The sequence below is a fragment of the Maylandia zebra genome, linkage group LG12 (assembly GCF_041146795.1).
Source record: "Maylandia zebra isolate NMK-2024a linkage group LG12, Mzebra_GT3a, whole genome shotgun sequence".
In the NCBI taxonomy this organism is placed as follows: domain Eukaryota; kingdom Metazoa; phylum Chordata; class Actinopteri; order Cichliformes; family Cichlidae; genus Maylandia; species Maylandia zebra.
This window is the reverse complement of record NC_135178.1, coordinates 11,944,616-11,967,785: the sequence shown is the minus strand read 5'-3', so window position 1 is coordinate 11,967,785 and position 23,170 is coordinate 11,944,616. Positions and strand designations below refer to the sequence as shown.

At 41.5% G+C, this 23,170-nt stretch overlaps 1 protein-coding gene across 3 annotated transcripts in view; it reads left to right on the top strand.

Annotated features, from left to right (window-relative positions):
- Positions 1-23,170, top strand: part of ehmt1a (euchromatic histone-lysine N-methyltransferase 1a) — a 56,581-nt gene that overhangs the window by 14,246 nt on the left and 19,165 nt on the right. For all 3 annotated transcript variants that reach the window (XM_024804477.2, XM_076890696.1, XM_076890697.1), the window contains exons 8-16: positions 1,410-1,714; positions 1,843-1,926; positions 2,017-2,105; positions 2,205-2,311; positions 5,775-5,897; positions 7,739-7,840; positions 7,931-8,035; positions 21,997-22,151; positions 22,865-23,032. In XM_024804477.2, coding sequence (XP_024660245.2) covers positions 1,410-1,714; positions 1,843-1,926; positions 2,017-2,105; positions 2,205-2,311; positions 5,775-5,897; positions 7,739-7,840; positions 7,931-8,035; positions 21,997-22,151; positions 22,865-23,032 — 1,238 coding nt within the window. The remainder of the gene's footprint in view (positions 1-1,409; positions 1,715-1,842; positions 1,927-2,016; positions 2,106-2,204; positions 2,312-5,774; positions 5,898-7,738; positions 7,841-7,930; positions 8,036-21,996; positions 22,152-22,864; positions 23,033-23,170) is intronic.

The window sequence follows — 23,170 nt, the reverse complement described above, 5'->3', positions numbered from 1 at the left end:
ACAAAGCACACAAAGTCCTGAGATTATTAATTTACTGCAGTACATGCTCAAATATACTGCAGGACATTTTTGGCTGTTTTTGACTACTTTTGATTTTACCTCTATATTTCACTTTTAAAAACATTTTTCATTTTCACATACTCTATTAGTATATAGTATATTTACTATACATACTATATACCAGAGCTTCCCAAAGTGTGGGGCCTGCCCCCCAGGGGGGGGCGTAGAGCCATTGCAGGGGGGCGCGGTATGAAAAGGGGAGAAAAAAAACAAAAAAATGCTTGGACACTGCTAGCACGGGGCGCCCACACAAACGCATAGCAGGAGATGAAGCATCACTGAATATGTTTCCAAACCAACTTCATTCTAAGCCAAAGACTAGAAAATATGGTGAAGCATATCTTCCCTTTGCCTTCACCTGCACATGTGCCAAGTACGGATGGGTACCGGTAATGGCACCGGTTCTGACATAAACGGTAGTAACCAGACCGAAAAGCAGCGCACATTTCGGTACTTTTTTTTTTTTCCCCTGAGATGTCATACACTTTGGATTCTAGCCAATCATTTAACCTTCACAAGGATAGTAGGCGGGCCCACGTACATTCTTTTAGAGCAGAGCTACAGATTAAAAATGCCCAAGGCAAAGAGGTCTAAAGTCTGGCTGTACTTCACAGCAAAAGATGCAAACTCAGCAGCCTGCAGGTGATATTGTGCAAAGGACATTTGCACAGTATCACTGTTTTTCATTTTGTCATTATTGTATGTAGAAAAATTGACTTTAATCCATTTTGGAATAAGACTCTAACATGACAGCATGTGGAACAGTGATGCGCTCGGAATACTTTCCGGATATTCTGTGTATTTACTTTACACATTTAAAGGGGATGTCGCATTCCTCCAAGAGACTCATTTACAGATGTCTGACCTCTCTTCCAGGAAGGTTCCTGTCTTCAAATCAACACAAATTAACACAAAATATTAGTAATCGCTTTGAGTGTATATGTGGCTTGACAAGTGAAAGATGTGGCGATCGTGGCTCAAGAGTTGGGAGTTCGCCTTGTAATCGGAAGGTTGCCAGTTCGAGCCCCGGCTTGGACAGTCTTGGTCATTGTGTCCTTGGGCAAGACACTTCACCCGTTGCCTACTGGTGGTGGTCAGAGGGCCCGGTGGCGCCAGTGTTCGGCAGCCTCACCTCTGTCAGTGCGCCCCAGGGTGGCTGTGGCTACATGTAGCTTGCCATCACCAGTGTATGAATGTGTGTGTGAATGGGTGGATGACTGAGTATGTAAAGCGCTTTGGGGTCCTTGGGGACTAGTAAAGCGCCATACAAATACAGGCCATTTAGAAACGTTTCAATCTGAAACATGTTGAATGTTTCACTGCTGTTCTTCTTAACTTTTATCCCATAGGGCACCTTCATGGAGTGCAGGCCCTATGGCAGCATCTCCCACCGCTTTCACCGTGACTGCGCCTCCATCCTGAAGGACCGAAAGTTTTGCCCCCACTGTGGAGAGGATGCCTGTGGGGCAAAGGAGGTCACAGTCCCCAAGGCTGATCTGTCACCCTCTGTCCCTAGATTGAATCCTGAGTCATTGCTTCCAGCTGCATCTGCGGTGGCTATGCCGGCTTCAGTCCCAAACATGTTACGAATACAGGGGCTCAGAGCTAAAAAGAGCAGTGAGCCGCAGAGAGGCAGAGATGAGAGCCCAAGCAGGTAACATAGTGCTGCTTGTGGCCATGACATCTCTTCTCCTCACAGATGAAAAGTAAAGACTAACTTCCTGGATGAAAGGAACTATTAAACGATAAATCAAGCTTACTACTTGTTTTTTTTCTCTGCAGGTTAAAGGATGAGGCTGTGAACACTACAGAAAGACTTCCCAAAGAGTCACTGGAGAGCATTCTGTTGGCACTGGATGATGAGAAGTAAGGTTACCCATGAAATATAAGAGTGACATCAGTGTGGGTATCAAAGTTTACACTTTGAGATAAATGAATAAGCTGTATTCTTTTCAGCCTCAAACCAAAGAAGGTCAAGTACCCCACAAGGCAGCTGTACATTTCTGCAAAGCAGGGAGACCTCCAGAAGGTCATCCAGCTTCTAGGTAGCTCACATATGTTCTCAGAAGAAAATTGGCTTTAGCAACATCAACTCTGGATCTACTTCTTGGCGGCTGTGTAAGACCAAAATTTGTGTGTTACAGTTGATGGGAAGGACCCCAACTTTTTGATGGAGGGCCAAAACAAATGCACCCCCCTTTATGCAGCAGCTGCTGAAGGTCACCAGGAGATCTGTCACATGCTGGTCCAGGTGAGATGATATTAGCTTCACTGCAGACTGTTTGATAAGACGTATTGGAGACATGCTTTTTGGACACCCAAGTTGTAAATGCGATTACTCAAGACAAGGTGATACCTCAGGTGCATCTACCGTATTTTCACGACCATAAGACGCACTGTACTAAAAGGCGCAGTCTCAGTTATGTGTGCCATTACTGTATTTAACACACACATAAGGCGCACTGGATCATAGGGCGCATACAAGTACCGTATGCGTATTTAAAAATAAAGCGGGAGCAAACCTGAGTTTGGTACCTTACTCACATTTTTATTACCAGTAATCGTCATCATCAACAACACACAAGCATACAAGTGTGCATATTTAAAAATAAAGCAGGAGCAAAACAAAGTTTGGTACTCACATTTTTATCATCAATCAAACCCATCGAAGTCCTCATCCTCTGTGTCTGAATTGAACAGCTGCGCTAAATCTCCATCAAACATGCCAGGTTCACTTTCTTCACTGTCAGAGTCACTTTCCGTGCCGTGCGGCTCCTCGGAAATGATGCCAGCTTTTGCGAAAGCTCGAACAACAGTGCCAGCAGACATGTTAGCCCAAGCATCTACAATCCATTGGCAAATTGTGGCGTAACTCGCCCGGCGCTGCCTTCCACTCTTGGTGAAACTGTGGTCTCCATCGGTCATCCATCACTCCCAGGCCGCTCGCAGCCTTACTTTGAACGGGCGGTTCACACCGATGTCCAGCAGTTGGAGTTCCTTTGTCAGGCCTCCCGGAATGACAGCAAGCTCACAGTTAATTTGTTTCACTAGTTTTTTCACATCGGCTGTGAGATGGGCACGCATAGAGTCACAGATTAAGAGCGATGGTGATGCGTGGAAAAAACCACCTGGTCTCCTTACATACACCTCCCTCAGCCACTCTTTCATCATTTCCTCATCCATCCAGCCCTTTTCATTTGCCTTAATGATGATTCCTGCTGGAAACTTCTCTTTAGGCAAAGTCTTTCGCTTAAAAATCACCATAGGCGGCAGTTTCTGTCCATTAGCATGGCAGCCAAGCACAACAGTAAAAGAAGACTTTTCATACCCCGTTGTGCGTATCGCTACCGTGCTGGTCCCCTTCTTCTCCACAGTGTGACTCACCGGGATGTCAAAAGTAGAGATGGACCGATCCGATATTACGTATCGGTATCGGTCCGATACTGACCTAAATTACTGGATCGGATATCGGAGAAAAATAAAAAATGTAATCCGATCCATTAAATATCACGAAAGCACCTCACAAAACTTGCAACACGCCGTAACTCACCTCAGAACGTTAGCACGTCGGAGCAGTATGCATCACGTGATAGAGCGGCTGTGGCATGCGGGACCTGTCGGTGGTCTGGATAGCATTTGGAGCTTCGCTAGCAACCCGGCATTTCATCTCCGACAAAGTTATCCTGAGAGAAGTAAAGCAAGTGTGTAAGTCCATCTCTGAATGTTTGTAAAGCATTCCTGCATTAAGCTTAACAAGCGACTGCCTCTCCTGCTGCTACTTCAATCATGAAACTGCTTAACGATCAGCTGATTGACTTTTCTGTCGCGAGTCCGTGTCTCTAGTTTGCTTTTGGCCCATTTTGCACCAGAAAGAGGAAACCAGCGGCTGAACAACAGCAGCACGTTTAAGCTTGATCAGCTGTTGTTATTGCATTTGCATTTGTTTATCTGTCCAGTATTATTAAAATTCCAACATCCTTTCTCAGAGTGGTACTGAAAAAACTGGTTCATGCATTTATTACTTCAAGGCTGGACCAACTCCCAGTTTAAATTCAGAAGTGAGACTCCCTCTCCGCTTTTAGTTGGGACTGATTGAGGTGACCTTAGTTTGGCGTTCACTTTTGGGAGATTTCCGATAATGCACTAGTACTTCTACATCACTCCACTTTTTTCCTCCCCATATGATCATATGAAAGCATTGTCATTTGTTTTTGTCTGCTCTGTTTGTTGTTCATGGTTTCTCTGTATGAGTTAACATGCCCGTCTTGGCTCACAGGTGGAAGGTGTAGTCATACTGAATACTGACTTTAAAGCTTACTACTACGGTACAAACTCTATTTTTTCAGTATGTACTCTATTTATGTATGTTTGTGCACATTGCTTCACCTAGGTCCCATTTTCCTATCAAAATATAAAGTAATTGAGCAATAAGATATCATCTTAAATTTTGTACAGTACAGTATGTGTGAGTCAAGGATTCCCAGTTTAGTCTCTGGTGGAAATTATTCTTTACAAATTAAAAAACAAACAAACAAAAAAAACACATCAGGGTTTTAATAGTTTTGCAATTTTCATTAGTTTTTATTTTTATTTAGTTTTGACTTCAGATTTTCAATTTTATATCAGTTTTAATTAGTTTTTACCAATTGTTTGCTAGTTTAGTTTAGTTTTTATTTTTTTGAAAATCCTTAGTTTCAGTTTAGTTTTGATTAGTTTCAGTTATAGTTTTAGTTGTGTTTGCAATAATTAAGTGCAACAAAATCCCAGTTTCATCATATCAGTCATGCTCTTCTGCTTATCCTTGGGTATGTTGCTATTCCAGCTACCATACCCTGCACCCTGGACAGGTCGCCTGTCTGTCGCAGGGCTAACACGCAGAGACAGACAACTCACATTCCCACCTATGGGTTCTTTAAATAAATAAATAAATTAGGGCAGATGAACAACCATTGATACCAGGCAACTATAAAATGTATATCTTGGCCCCAATGAGACTATTAACTCTTGCAGCACCGGGTGTTCGTAATTTTGGTTCAAGTGAATTGATAAACTTTTTGAAGGCAATTGACTCACATGGTTATGTAGATATCCCAGTCCTGTTGTCTCGGGATGCATCACGCTGCCTTGCCTGGGGTTAGCTTCTGTTTTCTGGGGATGAGGGTTGAGTGTGCTCCCTTACCTTCTCAAGGTAAGCTAGGTTAGCCTTCTTATGTGAGCTTTTCAAGAGCACTTTAAGGTTTGTGGGATTTTTTTCCCCTTTAGAAATGTCCCTCATAATTTGTCTCTTTCCACTACAAGACACTTGCTTTATCCAAAACACAGTCATATTCAAAGTAATCCCAAATTGGACTCCGGCGCTTTCTCCTGACTTTTCCTGACATGATTCTGCGAGTGGACGGAGCAGCAACACAGACGACTCAACTAACGTACTGCCACCTGCTGGCATAATGAGACAGCAAGAAAAAAATCTGTAAACTAAACTTCATTTTTACCCTTGACTATTGTATGACACGCACACATCAATGAAAACTAGACACATTTTTACTATAAATTCAGTTAATTTTAGTTAGTTTTGTGAACACTCATTACAGTTTTAGTTAGTTTTCCTTTTTTTGTTTTTATTTTTATTTCCGTTAACGAAAATGTTTTTTCACTTCTAGTTTTCGTTATTTCATTAGTTTTCGTTAACAATAACAACCTTGGTGCACACACAGGCTGGAGCTAACCTGGACATGTTTGATGAGGACCAGAGAACACCACTGATGGCAGCCTGTGAAAACAACCACCTGGACACGGTGAAGTATCTTCTTCGAGCCGGAGCGTCCGTCAGCCACAAGGTGGGTGGGTCAGTCCCCATCTTGGGCACCGTTAGCGTCTCCTATCAGCCTGGTGTATGCTTTACTCAGATTCTGTGTCATCCATCACTCAGTCTGATTCCACTCTCTGTCATCTGCTGCCACTTCTTAGGACCTTCAGAACCTGAGGTTCTGTTTTTAGAATCATATTCATTTTTTTCAACTGCTTATTAACAAGTCAGGTTAAAGGGGGGGTCCAGGCGAACAAAAGAAAACAACCCCTAAAACATGACAAAGGCATTAGATTACAAGAATCTAAGATTATCGTATAGTTTAAGAGATTCAGGGACCTGAAAACAACCAATACAGTAAAGCAAAAAATATATTTTATTTTCACTACATGGGCAACCTGGTAGCTGTACAGTTTCTAGCTTTACACAATTCAGAAGATCAGTTTATTGATGGGGAGGATTGAACGTGAGTTTTGTCTCGCACGGGAAACTGGTCGCAACTAGCATTGAGAGGTTCAGGCAGCAGCTAACCCAGGTACAATTTTGCAGAAAATCTGCCTACAATTTTGTCTGTGTAGGTTCTCAGCCATCCAGGTCGTTGTAGTCTAAGGAGCTGGGAAGAAAGCAACTGGACCTCTTTGAATTTTGTGAAGATGTTTTACCTCATCCAAGAAGCTTCTTCAGTTTTAAAACCAAAAGGTAGACAGTCCCAGGTATTTAGACCCTAGTGTGGGTTGTCCCTTAAGAGGGTCTAAGGAGCTTGGAAGGAAAAGCATCTGAACTTTTTTAAGTTGCTTGAAGATGTTTCACCTCTCATCAGAGAAGCTTCTTCAGTTCTGGGGTCAAATGGTGGAGAGTCCCAGATTTAAACCCTGTGGGAGTGCCCCCCCAAGAGGGATAAAAGGACCCCCTAATGATCCTCCACCTAATCACATGAGTAAAGGTGTGAAAATGGGTGTAGGTAACAATCAGCCAAGGTTTCAGGTGAGCTCATTGTGAAACCTAGCCCCACCCTATCATGTGATTTCCTGAGGATGTGAGTGGGTGTTAAGGTGTCTGGGAAGGGATCTCAAAACTAGATTATAGATGGCAGACATTTGGTGTCGTAAACCACCGCCTCTGTTCAAAGATAGTCACTCACAGTGGACATAAATGGCTTCATTTATGTCCACTGTGAGCGACCATCTTTCTGCTGTCTGCCATCGATAATCCAGTTTTCAGATCCCTTCACAGGCGCCTCAATCCCCACAAACATCTCAACAGGTCACATGTGTCAATCATACACATTAGAGACCAGAACTAGAGTGTCTGAGTCAACCTACTCGATAGCTTTGCAGTGTGAAAATTGTCATTACTGAGTAATGAATAATAATCCACTGGTTTTCCTGGTGTGATGATATGATGGCAGCATTACTACACTAGAATAAAAAAGTGTATTGTTTTGATCTACACACATAGTTTGATTTGTTATGGGTTAGCGAAAATAGGATATGCAAAGTGTTCTGAGTATTTTCAGAATCTGCTCTGTTGTGATTTGTTATTTTATTTATGCAGAGAATTGGTTATGTAATTGTGGCCAAGAAAAGAATTAGCATTGAAGCAACAAATATGCGAGAGACCCCCATTAAGCAAGTTTCTGAAACTACTATATGAAAAATAAATACGCTCACCAGCTGTAAGGCATAAACAGTGGAGCAGGAGCAGGTAGAGAACATTTCTGAGCTGCTTGATGCACTTTGCTTCATCATTTTTTGTCTATTGTCCTGTTTGACTCACAAGGTCCAGAAATCAGTAAAGTTCTCTTTCTTCTGGGCTTTGACAGTGTTGGCAGCAATGCAGTGTTGTTCAGTGTGAATCATGTTGTCATCCCAGGATATCACGGGCTTCACTTGTCTGCATCTGGCAGCTAAACTGGGGCATTACAATGTAATTCATCATCTGCTCTCCAAGGCATCCAAATACATCAATTGTCAGGTAAAAACACGGTGCGATTCACTAACTGCCCCTAATAGTCATGCGTTATGGGGAATCTTGGTGTGACATTTTCTGCGTATGTGTGCACAGGATGATGGAGGGTGGACTCCCATCACCTGGGCCATCGAGTACAAGCACAAGGAGCTGGTCCACCTGCTGCTGGCCAAAGGAGCCGATGTTAATATCAGAGATAAGGTTGGTGTGCTCGGCATACTGTTTTACTCTTGTTCCAGTGTTGGGTAAGTTACTTTAAATTAGTAACTTAGTTACATTACTAGTTACTTCTATTAAAAGTAACTCAGTTACTTCAAGTTACTCGTTACTTTCAAAGTAACTAGTTACTAGGGAAAGTAACTTTGGTTTTACTCAGAATTCTCTTGTTAATGTGTTGCTTCCGTAACTGGATATCCAGCAAGATAGGTAAATGCACTTCCTCCTTCTACGCACGCACCTGATTCAGTAAACAGGTTCTAGCACTTGTAACAAGGTGTCGCAGGCAACCAGAACAGTGTGAAAAAGTATGAAAATATTTGTTGAACACAATACAACAAACCATATCACCAGTAATAATCTCCAAAGAAGAAGAAAAAGCCACACAGTTCCCGCTTGATTGCGTTTGTGTTTTAGTTTATTGTCCTGGCTCATCTAAAGAGAAGCACTAAGTTATTTGTGAACCCCCGCTACAAGAGCGTCTCTCAGCATGGGCCCGAAAAAAGTTCTGTCAGCCGAGGATATTAAGAAGTCGCTGGAGTTTATGACAGAGGAGATTTCTGCTGTCAAACTGCAGCAGAAAGCCGTCCTGGACCTGGTCGAGGAAGTTAAGGCTCTCCGCATCCAGAACGCCGAGAAGTAGGGCTGCTCGATTATGGCAAAAATGATAATCACTATTATTTTCACTGAAGTTGAGATCTCGATTATTTGACGATATTTATTTAACCCTTTAAGACCTACTATAGAACCAAGTCCGCCAGAGCTTATATTATTTTTTTACATGTTGTAGTGCCATTTGTGGGAGCATTTCAAGTTGCTATACGTCAATACAACTGTTATAGCCCATATTTTAATAATATGTATGCATTAAGTCCATAGTAACTACATTAATTGCAAAAAAGTGCAATAAACTACAAAAAAATTGAAAATCGTTTTTGGTTTTTTTTACATATATTTCTACTTGGAGAAATTTAAGAGGTTTATCCCTCAAAACTTTAAATACAAAAAAGTTGCAAAAAATAGTTTACAACAACAGGAAATTTATTGAGTGTCTTCATAGTTTTATTTTGGAGATACACCAATTTTTATATACTGCAGGAAAAACAAAAAAACAATCCTATAATGCCAGTTTGCAAAGAAAACAGCATGTGCATCAAAATAAACTATTTCCAGCAGTGCAATTTGAGTTCTAAGCATCCCAGAAACTATTCAAAGAAGTCAAACATGACTTATAAAAACACCAGTATAGGTTTTTAAAGCCTACAAGTAAAAAAACTACATTTTCCGCGAAGATGACGTCACTTCCAGTTTCGGGCAGGAAATGGCGGACCTGCGATAGTTCGGGCTGACGTCTTTTTCAATGTGGGAAGTGTTACGAACAGCTGATCGAACAGCTGAGAAAAATGTAATAATTAGCTGTATATATAGAACACCTGGCTCTAGTATTCAAGTATTTAATGACTTCATAGAGGAAATATTCTCTAAAACAAATCAAAGTTATGTTTATCTGTGGTGATTTTAATATTGACCTGTTGAATCCGAAAAAGCATAAAATGACCGACGAATTCCTAAACCCTATGTACAGTTTGAGTTTACATCCTAAAATAACCAGGCCTAGCAGAATTACACCACAGGGATAGCTCAGTAGGTAGAGTGGTTGCCCCATGATCGGAAGGTCGGGGGTTCGATTCCCCTTAACAGCTACCCTGAGGTACCCCTGAGCAAGGTACCGTCCCTACACACTGCTCCCCGGGCGCCCAATGGCTGCCCACTGCTTCACTAAGTGAATGGGTTAAATGCAGAGAGCAATTTCCCCACGGGGCTCAATAAAGTACAATAAAGTACACACTTTCTTCTTTCTTCTTCTTTTCTTCATTGTGCCACCTTACTTGACAATATTTTCACTAACAATATGGAAAACAACATTGTGAGCGGAATATTAATTAATGACATCAGTGATCACCTACCAGTTTTTGCAGTTTATGAAAAATCAGCATGAAAAACAACTGAGATACAGACGTGTAAGGACAGAAGAAACTATGAATGCACTTAAGAACGATCTATTAAATCAGTACTGGGACAATATGTACAAAGAAACTGATATTGATATTGCATATGGCATATTTCTAAGAATATTCATGGAATTGTACGATAAAAACTGTCCAACAATAGAATACAACAGAAAGCACAAATATTCAGATAGACCATGGATCACTAAGGGTTTACAAAATGCATGTAAAAAGAAAAATACACTCTATAGGGAATTCCTAAAACAAAGAACAAAAGATGCTGAAAATAAATATAAAAAATACAAAAATAAGTTGACCAATATTATACGTATATGTAGAAAGGAGTATTATAGTAAAATATTGAACAACAATAAACATAATATGAAGGGAATATGGGATGTTTTAAACGGTATCATTAAAAATAATTCTGGACAACAAAGTTATCCTCAATACTTTATCGACAATGGCAATATTATGGAAAACACTGCTGATAAGGTCAACAGCTTTAATCATTATTTTGTAAATATTGGACCAAAACTGGCAGAACAAATTCCTGAGTCACTGCCATCAGTAGACTGTAGTGAAAACCTGATTGATAGGAACCCTAACTCAATGTTCCTCACATCAGTGGAGGAAAAATAAATAATTGACATTGTACACATGTGTAAATATAAAACATCTACTGATTGTAATGATATTGACATGAAAATCGTCAAGAAGGTCATTGAAGGAATTGTAGGACCTCTAACATATATTTGCAACTTATCATTTCAGACGGGAAAAGTTCCAAACAAAATGAAAATAGCTAAAGTTGTGCCGCTGTATAAAACTGGGGATAGACGCCACTTCACAAATTACAGGCCTGTTTCTTTACTACCACAATTCTCCAAAATCCTAGAAAACCTGTTTAATAAACGATTAGACAAATTCTTAGATAAATATAAATTACTCTCTGACAGTCAATAGAGATTGACAGACCACGTGACTTTCGCGCATTGCATGCCGTGAACTCGTGGCAAAACAATCCAAGTACCGCATCAAATGCAAGCATTTGCAGCACCGCAAAACGTTCATTCTTCGGTTCCAATAAACTCTTGCTTTTTCTTTGCCCCCCAAAAAGGTATGTACAAAACGAAGGAGAACAATGCCGGTCCGTACAAAGACAGACTTGATGAAAAGTCAAAGAAAAGATACGAGGAAAAAAATCAAACCAGTGAAAGTGTTAGACCCTTACGAGCACACAGAGGGTCAAAAGACGTCAGCGTGCTGCCCAACTTTCACCATGCTCATATTTATAATTATACGGTTCTTGGAGTGAGTGCATACACTCGTGAAGTTTAGTAACTTCAGGTCACTGCAACAAGCCCAGGTACAGTTTACCGACGGATGGGTACAGGACCTTGAAATGCACCGTGTAGAAAGTAAAGACCATCGTACGTATCATAAGTTTACCAGTCTCACAAATCGTCTTCATAAATACACATTCGTTAACCGTTTATTAATATAACCTTTGAGCTCAACGGTAATTAATTAGTAGTGGAAATAATTTCTGGTACGCATCACAGAAATGTAGCAGTGACAATAATATTGTATGCTGTAATCGTACTGGGCAATTAGTGATACAAAACAACTGTTTTATCCTGTGAATAAAATGTTTTTGTTAGTGTACCATGGTAATAACAGAAGCGAAACACAATATTGTGTCGGGACAATTCACTGTTTATGCACAATAAACAAAGGAGCATAAAGCGACAATTTCTGTTCAGCGCCAGACTTGCTTGTAACCTATATCACCAATTATGTTAAGAAAAATGACGCATTAACTACAACAGCAGACTGACCTGTGTGGAAATGCTTGGAGCATTAACCTGTGAGCTGGAGTGTTCTGGGACGTTATATTTTGTCTTTGAATGGCTGCAATCCAGGCCATCCGTCGCCTCTTTGTTACTTCGGAAACATGGCTCGAACAATTTCTCTTCAACGACGTAATCCGATAACAACCGATCTCTTTACCCGTCGGCTTCCCGTGGCTGTCATGCGACCGGCTATTGCAGTTAATAATACAACAGCTTCTTGCCATTTTTTGTGTTTCTTTTTATCGCTGTATAACTGATTTCAATTGAAAGCCTACGTGCGCTAGTACCTCTTGCCACGAGTTCCCAGAATTCTTTGCGGTTTTACCCCTGAGTGACGTCACATTTTCAATCTCTATATGGATTCAGATCAAAAAGATCAACATCTCTGGCATTAATCGAATCAATTGAGGAGATTACGAATGCTATAGATCAGAAACAGTATGCAGCTGGAGTATTTCTGGATCTCAAGAAAGCATTCGACACAATCAATCATGACATATTAATTAATAAACTGGAGCGGTACGGGATCAGGGGGGTTGTACTGCAATGGGTGAAAAACTATTTAAGTGACAGGAAACAATTTGTGAAGCTGGGTGTTAGGGCTGCACGATTAATCGTTAGAAAATCGCGATCTCGATTCATACTTATGTGCGATCTCATTTCCAAATGTCAATGATTTTTTTTTAAAAAAAAGAAAAAAAGAAAAAGACGACGACGACGATTGTGCCGCATCTTGATCCGGGACGTACTCTGCATGAAAACAAGTGCTCACTCTTCCTGCTCAACAAATGACAAGGGCGGAGCCTTATACCACGTGATACAGAAGCTGTGCCGTGTGATGCTAAAATTAGCAGGGAAAAAACAACGGAGAGCACGTCAGGGATGATGAGAAAGTGACAGGAGAAAATCCGTTCCGGTCAACCACCCAAACATCAATAACGGGAACCTTACACAGCGCTTCCCTATATACGTCGAACTCAAAGAAATTACGGAGGCTATCACTTATCACCTGACCAAAGATATGGCTCCCATCAACACTGTGCAAAACGAGGGATTTAGGAAAATGATCAACACCCTAGACAAACGCTACACAGTGCCGTCCCGCAACTATTTTTCTATTGTTGCACTACCTGCTCTATACACGCAGTGTCGAGCAACGGTGGAGACGGAATTTCAAGCAGTACAACATTTTGCGGCAACAAAAAACGTGAGACATTTGTTGTTTTTATGTTTATTTATTGTTTTTATGTTCAGTCTCAACTGTTACGAAGTTGATGTGCAGTTAATAAGTGCAATAAATATTTATACTGGAAAAGAGAATCGTGAGAGAATCGTGATCTCAATTCTATGCCAAAAAATCGTGATTCTCATTTTATGCAAAATCGTGCAGCCCTACTGGGTGTCCATTCCTCATCATGCTTGGACATTGCTTGTGGTGTTCCTCAAGGCTCTGTACTGGGTCCAAAATTAATATTATTCATATAAATGATATTTGTAAGGCATCTGATATATTAAAATTTGTATTATTTGCAGATGACACAAATATATTTTGTTCTGGGGGGAATCTAAAGGAGCTGCTGGATACAATTACTTCAGAAATGTGCAAAATTAAAAAATGGTTTAACAGGAACAAACTATCGCTAAATCTAAGTAAAACTAAGATAATCTTATTTGGGAATTCCCTTAGAAATGCACAAGTGCAGATTCATATAGATGGCGTGGAAATTGAAAGAGTACTTGAACATAAGTTTCTTGGTGTGATTATAGATGATAAATTAAACTTGAAGTCTCATATAAATCATATACATAACAAAATTTCAAGAAGTGTCTCAATCTTGAGTAAAGTAAAACACATTCTGGACCACAAATCACTCCACATTCTCTATTGTTCCCTGATTGCACCGTATTTGAATTACTGTGCAGAGGTTTGGGGCAATACTTACAAATGTTTGCTATCATCAGTCTTTATATTACAAAAAAGGGCCATAAGGATAATCCATAAAACTGGTTACAGAGATCATACAAATCCACTATTCTTAAAATCAAAAATTCACAGATCTGGTTCATTTTCTCACTGCACAAATTATATATAAAGCAATAAATAACCTGCTTCCTGACAATATTCTAAAAATGTTTTCTAAAAGGGAACGGGGATACAATTTGAGGGGGGAATTAAATTTAAAACATCCTCGTATCCGTACAACATTAAAAAGTTTTTGCATCTCTGTGTGTGGAGTGAAGCTGTGGAACAGACTAAGTAAAGATATGAAGCAATGTCCGAGCATGGCGCAGTTTAAAAAGCGGTTTAAGGATATGGTTTTTACAGGGTACAGGGAAGAGGCAGAGATTTGATAGCGTGTTCTTGTCTAATATTTTCATGTGTGTGCTAGTGCACGGGTATGTTGGCATGGGTATATATTTGTAGGTTGTGTATCCTTTGAGGTGTTAATGGAGTTATTGAAAATGTGTATAAGTGCGTATGTGTATATACGTATGTATGGATATATATATATTAGGGGTGCAACGATATTCGTATCGATATTGAACCGTTCGATACAGTGCTTTCGGTTCGGTACGCATATGTATCGAACAATACAACATTTGTAATTTATTTTATCAATTTTCCTTCTGACGATGCTGTCTGTGTTGAGCGCTCAGTGAATCTGTGTTCGACTACTCCGCCTAGGCTGCACTGTTGAGCGCAGATCCATATTGAAGTCGCGTTTGAATTTGCGCTTGTTTTTTTGCTTTCACTTTGCAATCGTGCGAACTGTGTATAGAGAGCGACAGCACTGATCTGTGAGTGATGATAATTTGTGCACCAATTCCTCTGACATAGTCTTATTAATCGTCATGTTTGCATAGTAAGCAAACAAGTGAAATCTCCCGCAGCAAGCTTAAACATGTGAGAGGTTGATCGCGCAGAGAATCGCTGAGCTTATGTGAGTGAGTGTGTAAAAGCATTTCAGTTCTGCTGAGCCAAATAAGACAGGTCAGGGTGAAGAAGTGACAGCCAAAGAAAAGCTTACCACAAAACGGAGAAGTTATGACAAATCAGACTATAAGGCAAAAAGAAAGTGCAGCTTTATGGTTTCATGGACAAAAGAATTTCTGTGGCTGCAATATGATGAGCTAAATAACCAGGGCTGCACATAAGTGGTCCGCAGGTGCGCATTCGCTGTCAAAATAAAAAACACGCACAAGGGTTAGGGTTAAATTTAAAAACTGTACTTTTGAGTTAAAACATATATTTATAATTTTAATAAATGACAAATAAAAAATGCATGAACATTTTTTTGTATCGAAAAAATATCGAACCGTGACACCAAAGTATCGAACCGAACCGAACCGTGAATTTTGTGTATCGTTGCACCCCTAATATATATATATATATATATACATATATATACACTCAACAAAAATATAAACGCAACACCTTTGTTACTGCTCCCATTCCCCATGGGATGGACGTAGAGACCTAAAATTCATTCCAGATACACAATATAACCATCCCTCCCAAACAGTGGTCACAAATCAGTCCAAATGTGTGGTAGTGGGCACATCTGCTATATTGAGATAATCCATCCCACCTCACAGGTGTGCCACATCAGGATGCTGATCTCGTGCATTGAATGTTCATTTCTCAACCATAAGCCGTCTCCACAGGCGTTTCAGAGAATATGGCAGCACATCCAACCGGCCTCACAACCGCAGACCTCGTGTAACCACACCAGCCCAGGACCTCCACATCCAGCAGGTTCACCTCCAAGATCGTCTGAGACCAGCCACCCAGACAGCTGCTGGAACAATTGGTTTGCACAACCAAACAATTTCTGCACAAACTGTCAGAAACCGTCTCAGGGACGCTCAACTGCATGCCCGTCGTCCTCATCTTGACCTGACTCCAGCTCGTCGCCGTAACAGACTTGTGTGGGCAAATGCTCACATCCGATGGCGTCTGGCACGTTGGAGAGGTGTGCGCTTCACGGATGAATCATGGTTCACATTGTTCAGGGCAGATGGCAGCTGAGAATGTCCCAGTTCTTGCATGGCCAGCATACTCACCGGACATGTCACCCATTGAGCATGTTCGGGATGTGCTTGACCGGCGTATACGACAGCGTGTACCAGTTCCCACGAATATCCAACAACCTCGCACAGCCATTGAAGTGGAGTGGACCAACATTCCACAGGCCACAATTGACAATCTGATAGACTCCATGCGACGATGTGTTGCACTGCATGAGGCAAATGGTGGTCACACCAGATACTGACCGGTTCTGGGTCCCCAGACCCCCAATAGCGCAAAAAACTGCACATTCCAGGGTGGCCTTTTGTTGTGGGCAGTCTGAGGTACACCTGTGCACTACTCATGATGTCAGATCAGCATCCTGATGTGGCACACCTGTGAGGTGGGATGGATTATCTCAATATAGCAGATGTGCCCACTACCACACATTTGGACTGATTTGTGACCACTGTTTGGGAGGGATGGTTATATTGTGTATCTGGAATGAATTTTAGGTCTCTACGTCCATCCCATGGGGAATGGGAGCAAAAACAAAAGTGTTGCGTTTATATTTTTGCTGAGTGTACATACATACATACATACATACATACATACATACATACATACACACACACACACACACACATACATACATACATACATACATACACATATATATATATATATATATATATATATAAACACACACACAGTGGGGCAAAAAAGTATTTAGTCAGCCACCAATTGTGCAAGTTCCCCCACCTAAAATGCCTCAAACAGTCAGACTCCAAACTCCGCCATGGCCAAGACCAAAGAGCTTTCGAAGGACACCAGGAAAAGTATTGTAGACCTGCACCAGACTGGGAAGAGTGAATCTACAATAGGCAAGCAGCTTGGTGTGAAAAAATCAACTGTGGGAGCAATCATCAGAAAATGGAAGACATACAAGACCACTGATAATCTCCCTCGATCTGGGGCTCCACGCAAGATCTCATCCCGTGGGGTCAAAATGATCATGAGAACGGTGAGCAAAGATCCCAGAACCACACGGGGGGACCTGGTGAATGACCTGCAGAGAGCTGGGACCAAAGTAACAAAGGTCACCATCAGTAACACACTACAACGGCAGGGAATCAAATCCCGCAGTGCCAGACGTGTTCCGCTGCTGAAGCCAGTGCATGTCCAGGCCCGTCTGAAGTTTGCCAGAGAGCACATGGATGATACAGCAGAGGATTGGGAGAATGTCATGTGGTCAGATGAAACCAAAGTAGAACTTTTTGGTATAAACTCAACTCGTCGTGTTTGGAGGAAGAAGAATACTGAGTTGCATCCCAAGAACACCATACCTACTGTGAAGCATGGGGGTGGAAACATCATGCTATGGGGCTGTTTTTCTGCCAAGGGGACAGGACGACTGATCCGTGTTAAGGACAGAATGAATGGGGCCATGTATCGTGAGATTTTGAGCCAAAACCTCCTTCCATCAGTGAGAACTTTGAAGATGAAACGAGGCTGGGTCTTGCAACATGACAATGATCCAAAACACACCGCCCGGGCAACAAAGGAGTGGCTCCGTAAGAAGCATTTGAAAGTCCTGGAGTGGCCTAGCCAGTCTCCAGACCTCAACCCCATAGAAAATCTGTGGCGGGAGTTGAAAGTCCGTGTTGCTCGGCGACAGCCCCAAAACATCACTGCTCTCGAGAAGATCTGCATGGAGGAATGGGCCAAAATACCAGCTACTGTGTGTGCAAACCTGGTAAAGACCTATAGTAAACGTTTGACCTCTGTTATTGCCAACAAAGGTTATGTTACAAAGTATTGAGTTGTATTTTTGTTATTGACCAAATACTTATTTTCCACCCTGATTTACGAATAAATTCTTTACAAATCCTACCATGTGGATTCATGGATTTTTTTTTCACATTCTGTCTCTCACAGTTGAAGTGTACCTCTGGTGCAAATTACTGACCTCTGTCATCATTTTAGGTGGGGGAACTTGCACAATCGGTGGCTGACTAAATACTTTTTTGCCCCACTGTAGCTCATCATATCACAGCCACAGAAATTATTTTGTCCATGAAACGATAAAGCTGCACTTTCTTTTTGCCTTATAGTCTGATTTGTCATAACTTTTCAGTTTTGTGGTAAGCTTTTCTTTGGCTGTCACTTCTTCACCCTGACGTGTCTTATTTGGCTCAGCAGAACTAAAATATATATCCTGCTGCTTTTACACACGCACTCACATAAGCTCAGCGATTCTCTGCGCGATCAACCTCTCACATGTTTAAGCTTGCTGCGGGAGATTTCACTCGTCATGTTTGCGTAGTAAGCTAACGATTGATAAGACGATGTCAGAGGAATTGCTGCGCAAATTATCATCACTCACCAATAAGTGCTGTCGCTCTCTATACACAGTGCACTTTGCCACCTACCAACAGAAAGGAAAAAATAATGTGCATATTTCCACGACAGAAATCCCACGCCTGGACCGTCGTTGATCACCGCCACGATTCTAGCCTACGTCACAGCGTCATGTGCTCTTTTTACATCCAACACGAAAACTGCAGTCGTGGTGCTTTCGATTGCACTCAGAACTCGGAAATTCTGCTTTCTGAATAGGAAGATGTAGGTAACACCAGACTGCAGATGAGCTGCATACAGGGCTGGACTGGGACAAAAAAATCTGGTTTCCTCTTTCTACCGCAAAGTGGGTAATAAACAAACAAGAGAGAAAAGCCGATCAGCTGATCATTGATCAGTTTCATGATTGAAGTAGAAACAGGAGAGGGAGGAGGAGAGAATGAGAGAAGAAGAGGCAGCTGTGCAGCAAAGACAGAATAACTCCAGCTTTGTGTCTTTTTCATTCTAGCTGAAGTACGGGACAAACTGTTCCTTTTCAGCTCAATACGAAACGCGTAATATTTTTCTCTGAATACAAGACGATTCTGTTTTTTAGGGGACTGTTGGCAACTCTAATAATTAACCTTATGAACAAATAAGTTCAACCTCAGTAACATCATAGCAACCACCCAGCTGTATAGAAAGTCCGTCATGCTAGCTAGTACCCAGTATGAAAAAGTCAGCATAACGAAATAAACTCCACCTAAACTTGGTTTCTATCTGACGCAGGTAGACTGCAGGTCAACTTCTTACCTGAAGTTCAGTTCACCTGACACTCGGACCGGTGGCCGCCCCGGGTCTCTGCTCCTCCTGCCTCCCCTTTCCCTTATCCACCTGCTGGCCTCCACCACTTGCTAATGTTACTGAATCTGTGGAAGCTCCGCGATAGCCATGACACGAAGTAAAGACTAACGACCCTATCTAAATCCCAGTAACAATTAACGCGTTCCTGATTTTGGCATAATAACTAGTTACCGTGCTCGTTACCACAATAATAACGTAGTTACTGTAACGCGATACTTAATAACGCGTTAGTCCCTACACTGTTACACACACACAGCAGAACACTCTCTGACTAGTCTAATTGTATTCTGTTAGATTTCTTTGAAAAAAATTTAAACCTGTTATCTGAGTGAAATTTAGGTAGTCACAAGACATCGTGGAAATACTGGCCTTTCTTTGCCCCCCCCCCCCATTAGAACTTTTTCTTTTTAGTATGCTATTGTGCTGAATGCTTACACATTGAAAAAGGGGGGAAAGAATCTGGTACAAAAAGTCCTGACCAGACCTGTTTACAAAAAAAAAATCTGGGCAGTTCACAGTTAAGTTAGGACTTGGATATTTTTTGAAAACAAAGACATTTTTTGACATATTGTATTGACCTCTACAAATTCTGCCTTTAAAAAAAGCATTAACCGAGACTGTGCAAGAAGCTTGTTGATTTCTAATAAAAGTGTCTGGTCACCACAAAAAGTGGAGATTAAATGTTTGTTTCTTACTTCATATTTTTATTTTTGGTATCTTCTGGAATACCTTTTTGAGATTCTTTATCTTAAAGTGGGTCTGGTTTTAGCCCCTCTTTCTTGAAGCCACCGTTTTTCTGTTTTGCCTCATACAGTGGGGCAAAAAAGTATTTAGTCAGCCACCGATTGTGCAAGTTCCCCCACTTAAAATGATGACAGAGGTCAGTAATTTGCACCAGAGGTACACTTCAACTGTGAGAGACAGAATGTGAAAAAAAAATCCATGAATTCATATGGTAGGATTTGTAAAGAATTTATTTGTAAATTAGGGTGGAAAATAAGTATTTGGTCACCTCAAACAAGGAAAATCTCTGGCTCTCACAGACCTGTAACGTCTTCTGTAAGAAGCTTTTCTGTCCCCCACTCGTTACCTGTATGAATGGCACCTGTTTGAACTCATCATCTCTATAAAAGACACCTGTCCACAGCCTCAAACAGTCAGACTCCAAACTCTGCCATGGCCAAGACCAAAGAGCTTTCGAAGGACACCAGGAAAAGTATTGTAGACCTGCACCAGACTGGGAAGAGTGAATCTACAATAGGCAAGCAGCTTGGTGTGAAAAAATCAACTGTGGGAGCAATCATCAGAAAGTGGAAGACATACAAGACCACTGATAATCTCCCTCGATCTGGGGCTCCACGCAAGATCTCATCCCGTGGGGTCAAAATGATCATGAGAACGGTGAGCAAAGATCCCAGGACCACACGGGGGGACCTGGTGAATGACCTGCAGAGAGCTGGGACCAAAGTAACAAAGGTCACCATCAGTAACACACTACAACGGCAGGGAATCAAATCCCGCAGTGCCAGACGTGTTCCGCTGCTGAAGCCAGTGCATGTCCAGGCCCGTCTGAAGTTTGCCAGAGAGCACATGGATGATACAGCAGAGGATTGGGAGAATGTCATGTGGTCAGATGAAACCAAAGTAGAACTTTTTGGTATAAACTCAACTCGTCGTGTTTGGAGGAAGACGAATACTGAGTTGCATCCCAAGAACACCATACCTACTGTGAAGCATGGGGGTGGAAACATCATGCTATGGGGCTGTTTTTCTGCCAAGGGGACAGGACGACTGATCCGTGTTAAGGACAGAATGAATGGGGCCATGTATCGTGAGATTTTGAGCCAAAACCTCCTTCCATCAGTGAGAACTTTGAAGATGAAACGAGGCTGGGTCTTGCAACATGACAATGATCCAAAACACACCGCCCGGGCAACAAAGGAGTGGCTCCGTAAGAAGCATTTGAAAGTCCTGGAGTGGCCTAGCCAGTCTCCAGACCTCAACCCCATAGAAAATCTGTGGCGGGAGTTGAAAGTCCGTGTTGCTCGGCGACAGCCCCAAAACATCACTGCTCTCGAGAAGATCTGCATGGAGGAATGGGCCAAAATACCAGCTACTGTGTGTGCAAACCTGGTAAAGACCTATAGTAAACGTTTGACCTCTGTTATTGCCAACAAAGGTTATGTTACAAAGTATTGAGTTGTATTTTTGTTATTGACCAAATACTTATTTTCCACCCTGATTTACGAATAAATTCTTTACAAATCCTACCATGTGGATTCATGGATTTTTTTTTCACATTCTGTCTCTCACAGTTGAAGTGTACCTCTGGTGCAAATTACTGACCTCTGTCATCATTTTAGGTGGGGGAACTTGCACAATCGGTGGCTGACTAAATACTTTTTTGCCCCACTGTATACAAACAGAGGGTTTGAAGCAGCTTGGTGGGCTTAGCTAGTTGTGTCTTCCAGATAAAAAAAAAAAATTAAGGATATCAGCTACGTCTAACAGACTTTTATTAGTTGTGGGCGTTACTTGGAGACCTAATTATTATTATTATTATTATTATTATTATTATTAGAACTAAGACACAGTGACATGCCTTGATGGAACTCTGTATCCAAAAAAGTGTTTTCCTCCTGAGGTCACAGTTCAGAAATTCACATACTCAAAATAGTAGCTTCTTTTTCACTTGCATGTCTTGCTGGAAGCCTTTCTTTCTGCTACCCCTGGGGATTAGTCAGCGCAAATGGCGACTTCAGTAAAGTCTTTGCGAGTGCTTGTCGAGATGTTTTAGAGCACTGTTGCCGAGGGTAGAGGTATGTCATGTCTGATGCTTACATCTTACACCTGTCACTGTCATTTTAGGAAGAGAATGTCTGCCTACACTGGGCCGCTCTATCAGGCTGCGATGACATTGCCCAGGCTCTGCTAGAGGCTCGATGCGACCTAAATGCTGTGAATGTTCATGGTGATACACCACTTCATGTCGCTGCCAGAGAGAACCACCTGGAGTGCATATTGTGAGTGTGAAGTCTGAGAGGTCACAGAGGTCACTCAGTTTCTTCACATCAGATGATGATGCTGATTTTGAGGAAACTTTTTTTTTTTGGGTTTATGTCTGTAATGAGAGAAGAGAGTATTATTGGAAACAAACAAATACAGCTATTCAGCTATTTAGTCACTGCATTTCTTGTATTTGTTTGCTTCCTGGTTTCAACCACAAACAGATTATTTAAACATTTTGTTCCTTATACACAGTGTTCAAATGTTTTCTCTGCAGCTGTAGAAAGCCTTATCTATAAAATGCAGTCTGCTTCTCCTGAAAGTGTATTAATATGCAAGAGTTCTAGAACAAATAGTACGTGGGTTTGCATTCTGGGAAATCAGCGCTCAACTGATAAAACCAAATGAAGCCGTTAATTTCTGAGGCAAACTGATATTAATCAGATGGTTTGATACCTGGCTCCTCCAGTGCACGTGTCCTTGTGTCCTTGCTCAAGGTACAGAGTTGCATATGTCCATCAAGTGTGTGGGCGAATGTTAGAAAGTGCTTAGGCACAGATAAAAATGCTCTATAGCTGTGTGTGTAATTAGGTAAATGAGATTTAGAAACGATTTTGACTGCTCAAATTGAGCAGCGACAGTGCATACCAGTCTATCTCAGTGCTTGTCACCTTCACTCTGTTTTTTTTAGATGACCATAAGTCTTAACTTAAACATTTTCCACGCGCAGGTTGTTTCTGTCTCGTGGAGCTGATGTCAGTCAAAGGAACAGGGATGGAGAAACAGCTCTGGACTGCTGTGCTTCCGGTTCCAAAGTGTGGACAGCCCTTAATACCAACAAGAAGCTGACTGATGCCAGGAGAGGAAGGGAAGGCCGTGGAGAGAGAGTGCTCAGCAGGTAGTGCTGCACTTTGTCCTGTTCTTTTGTTGGCTGATGAATTTCTGCTTTCTCAAAATCTGCCATTCCTCAAAAAGGAAAACTAAAAACTTGTAGATTTTTTTGTTTCTTTGTTTTGTTTTTGTTTTCCTTTTCTGT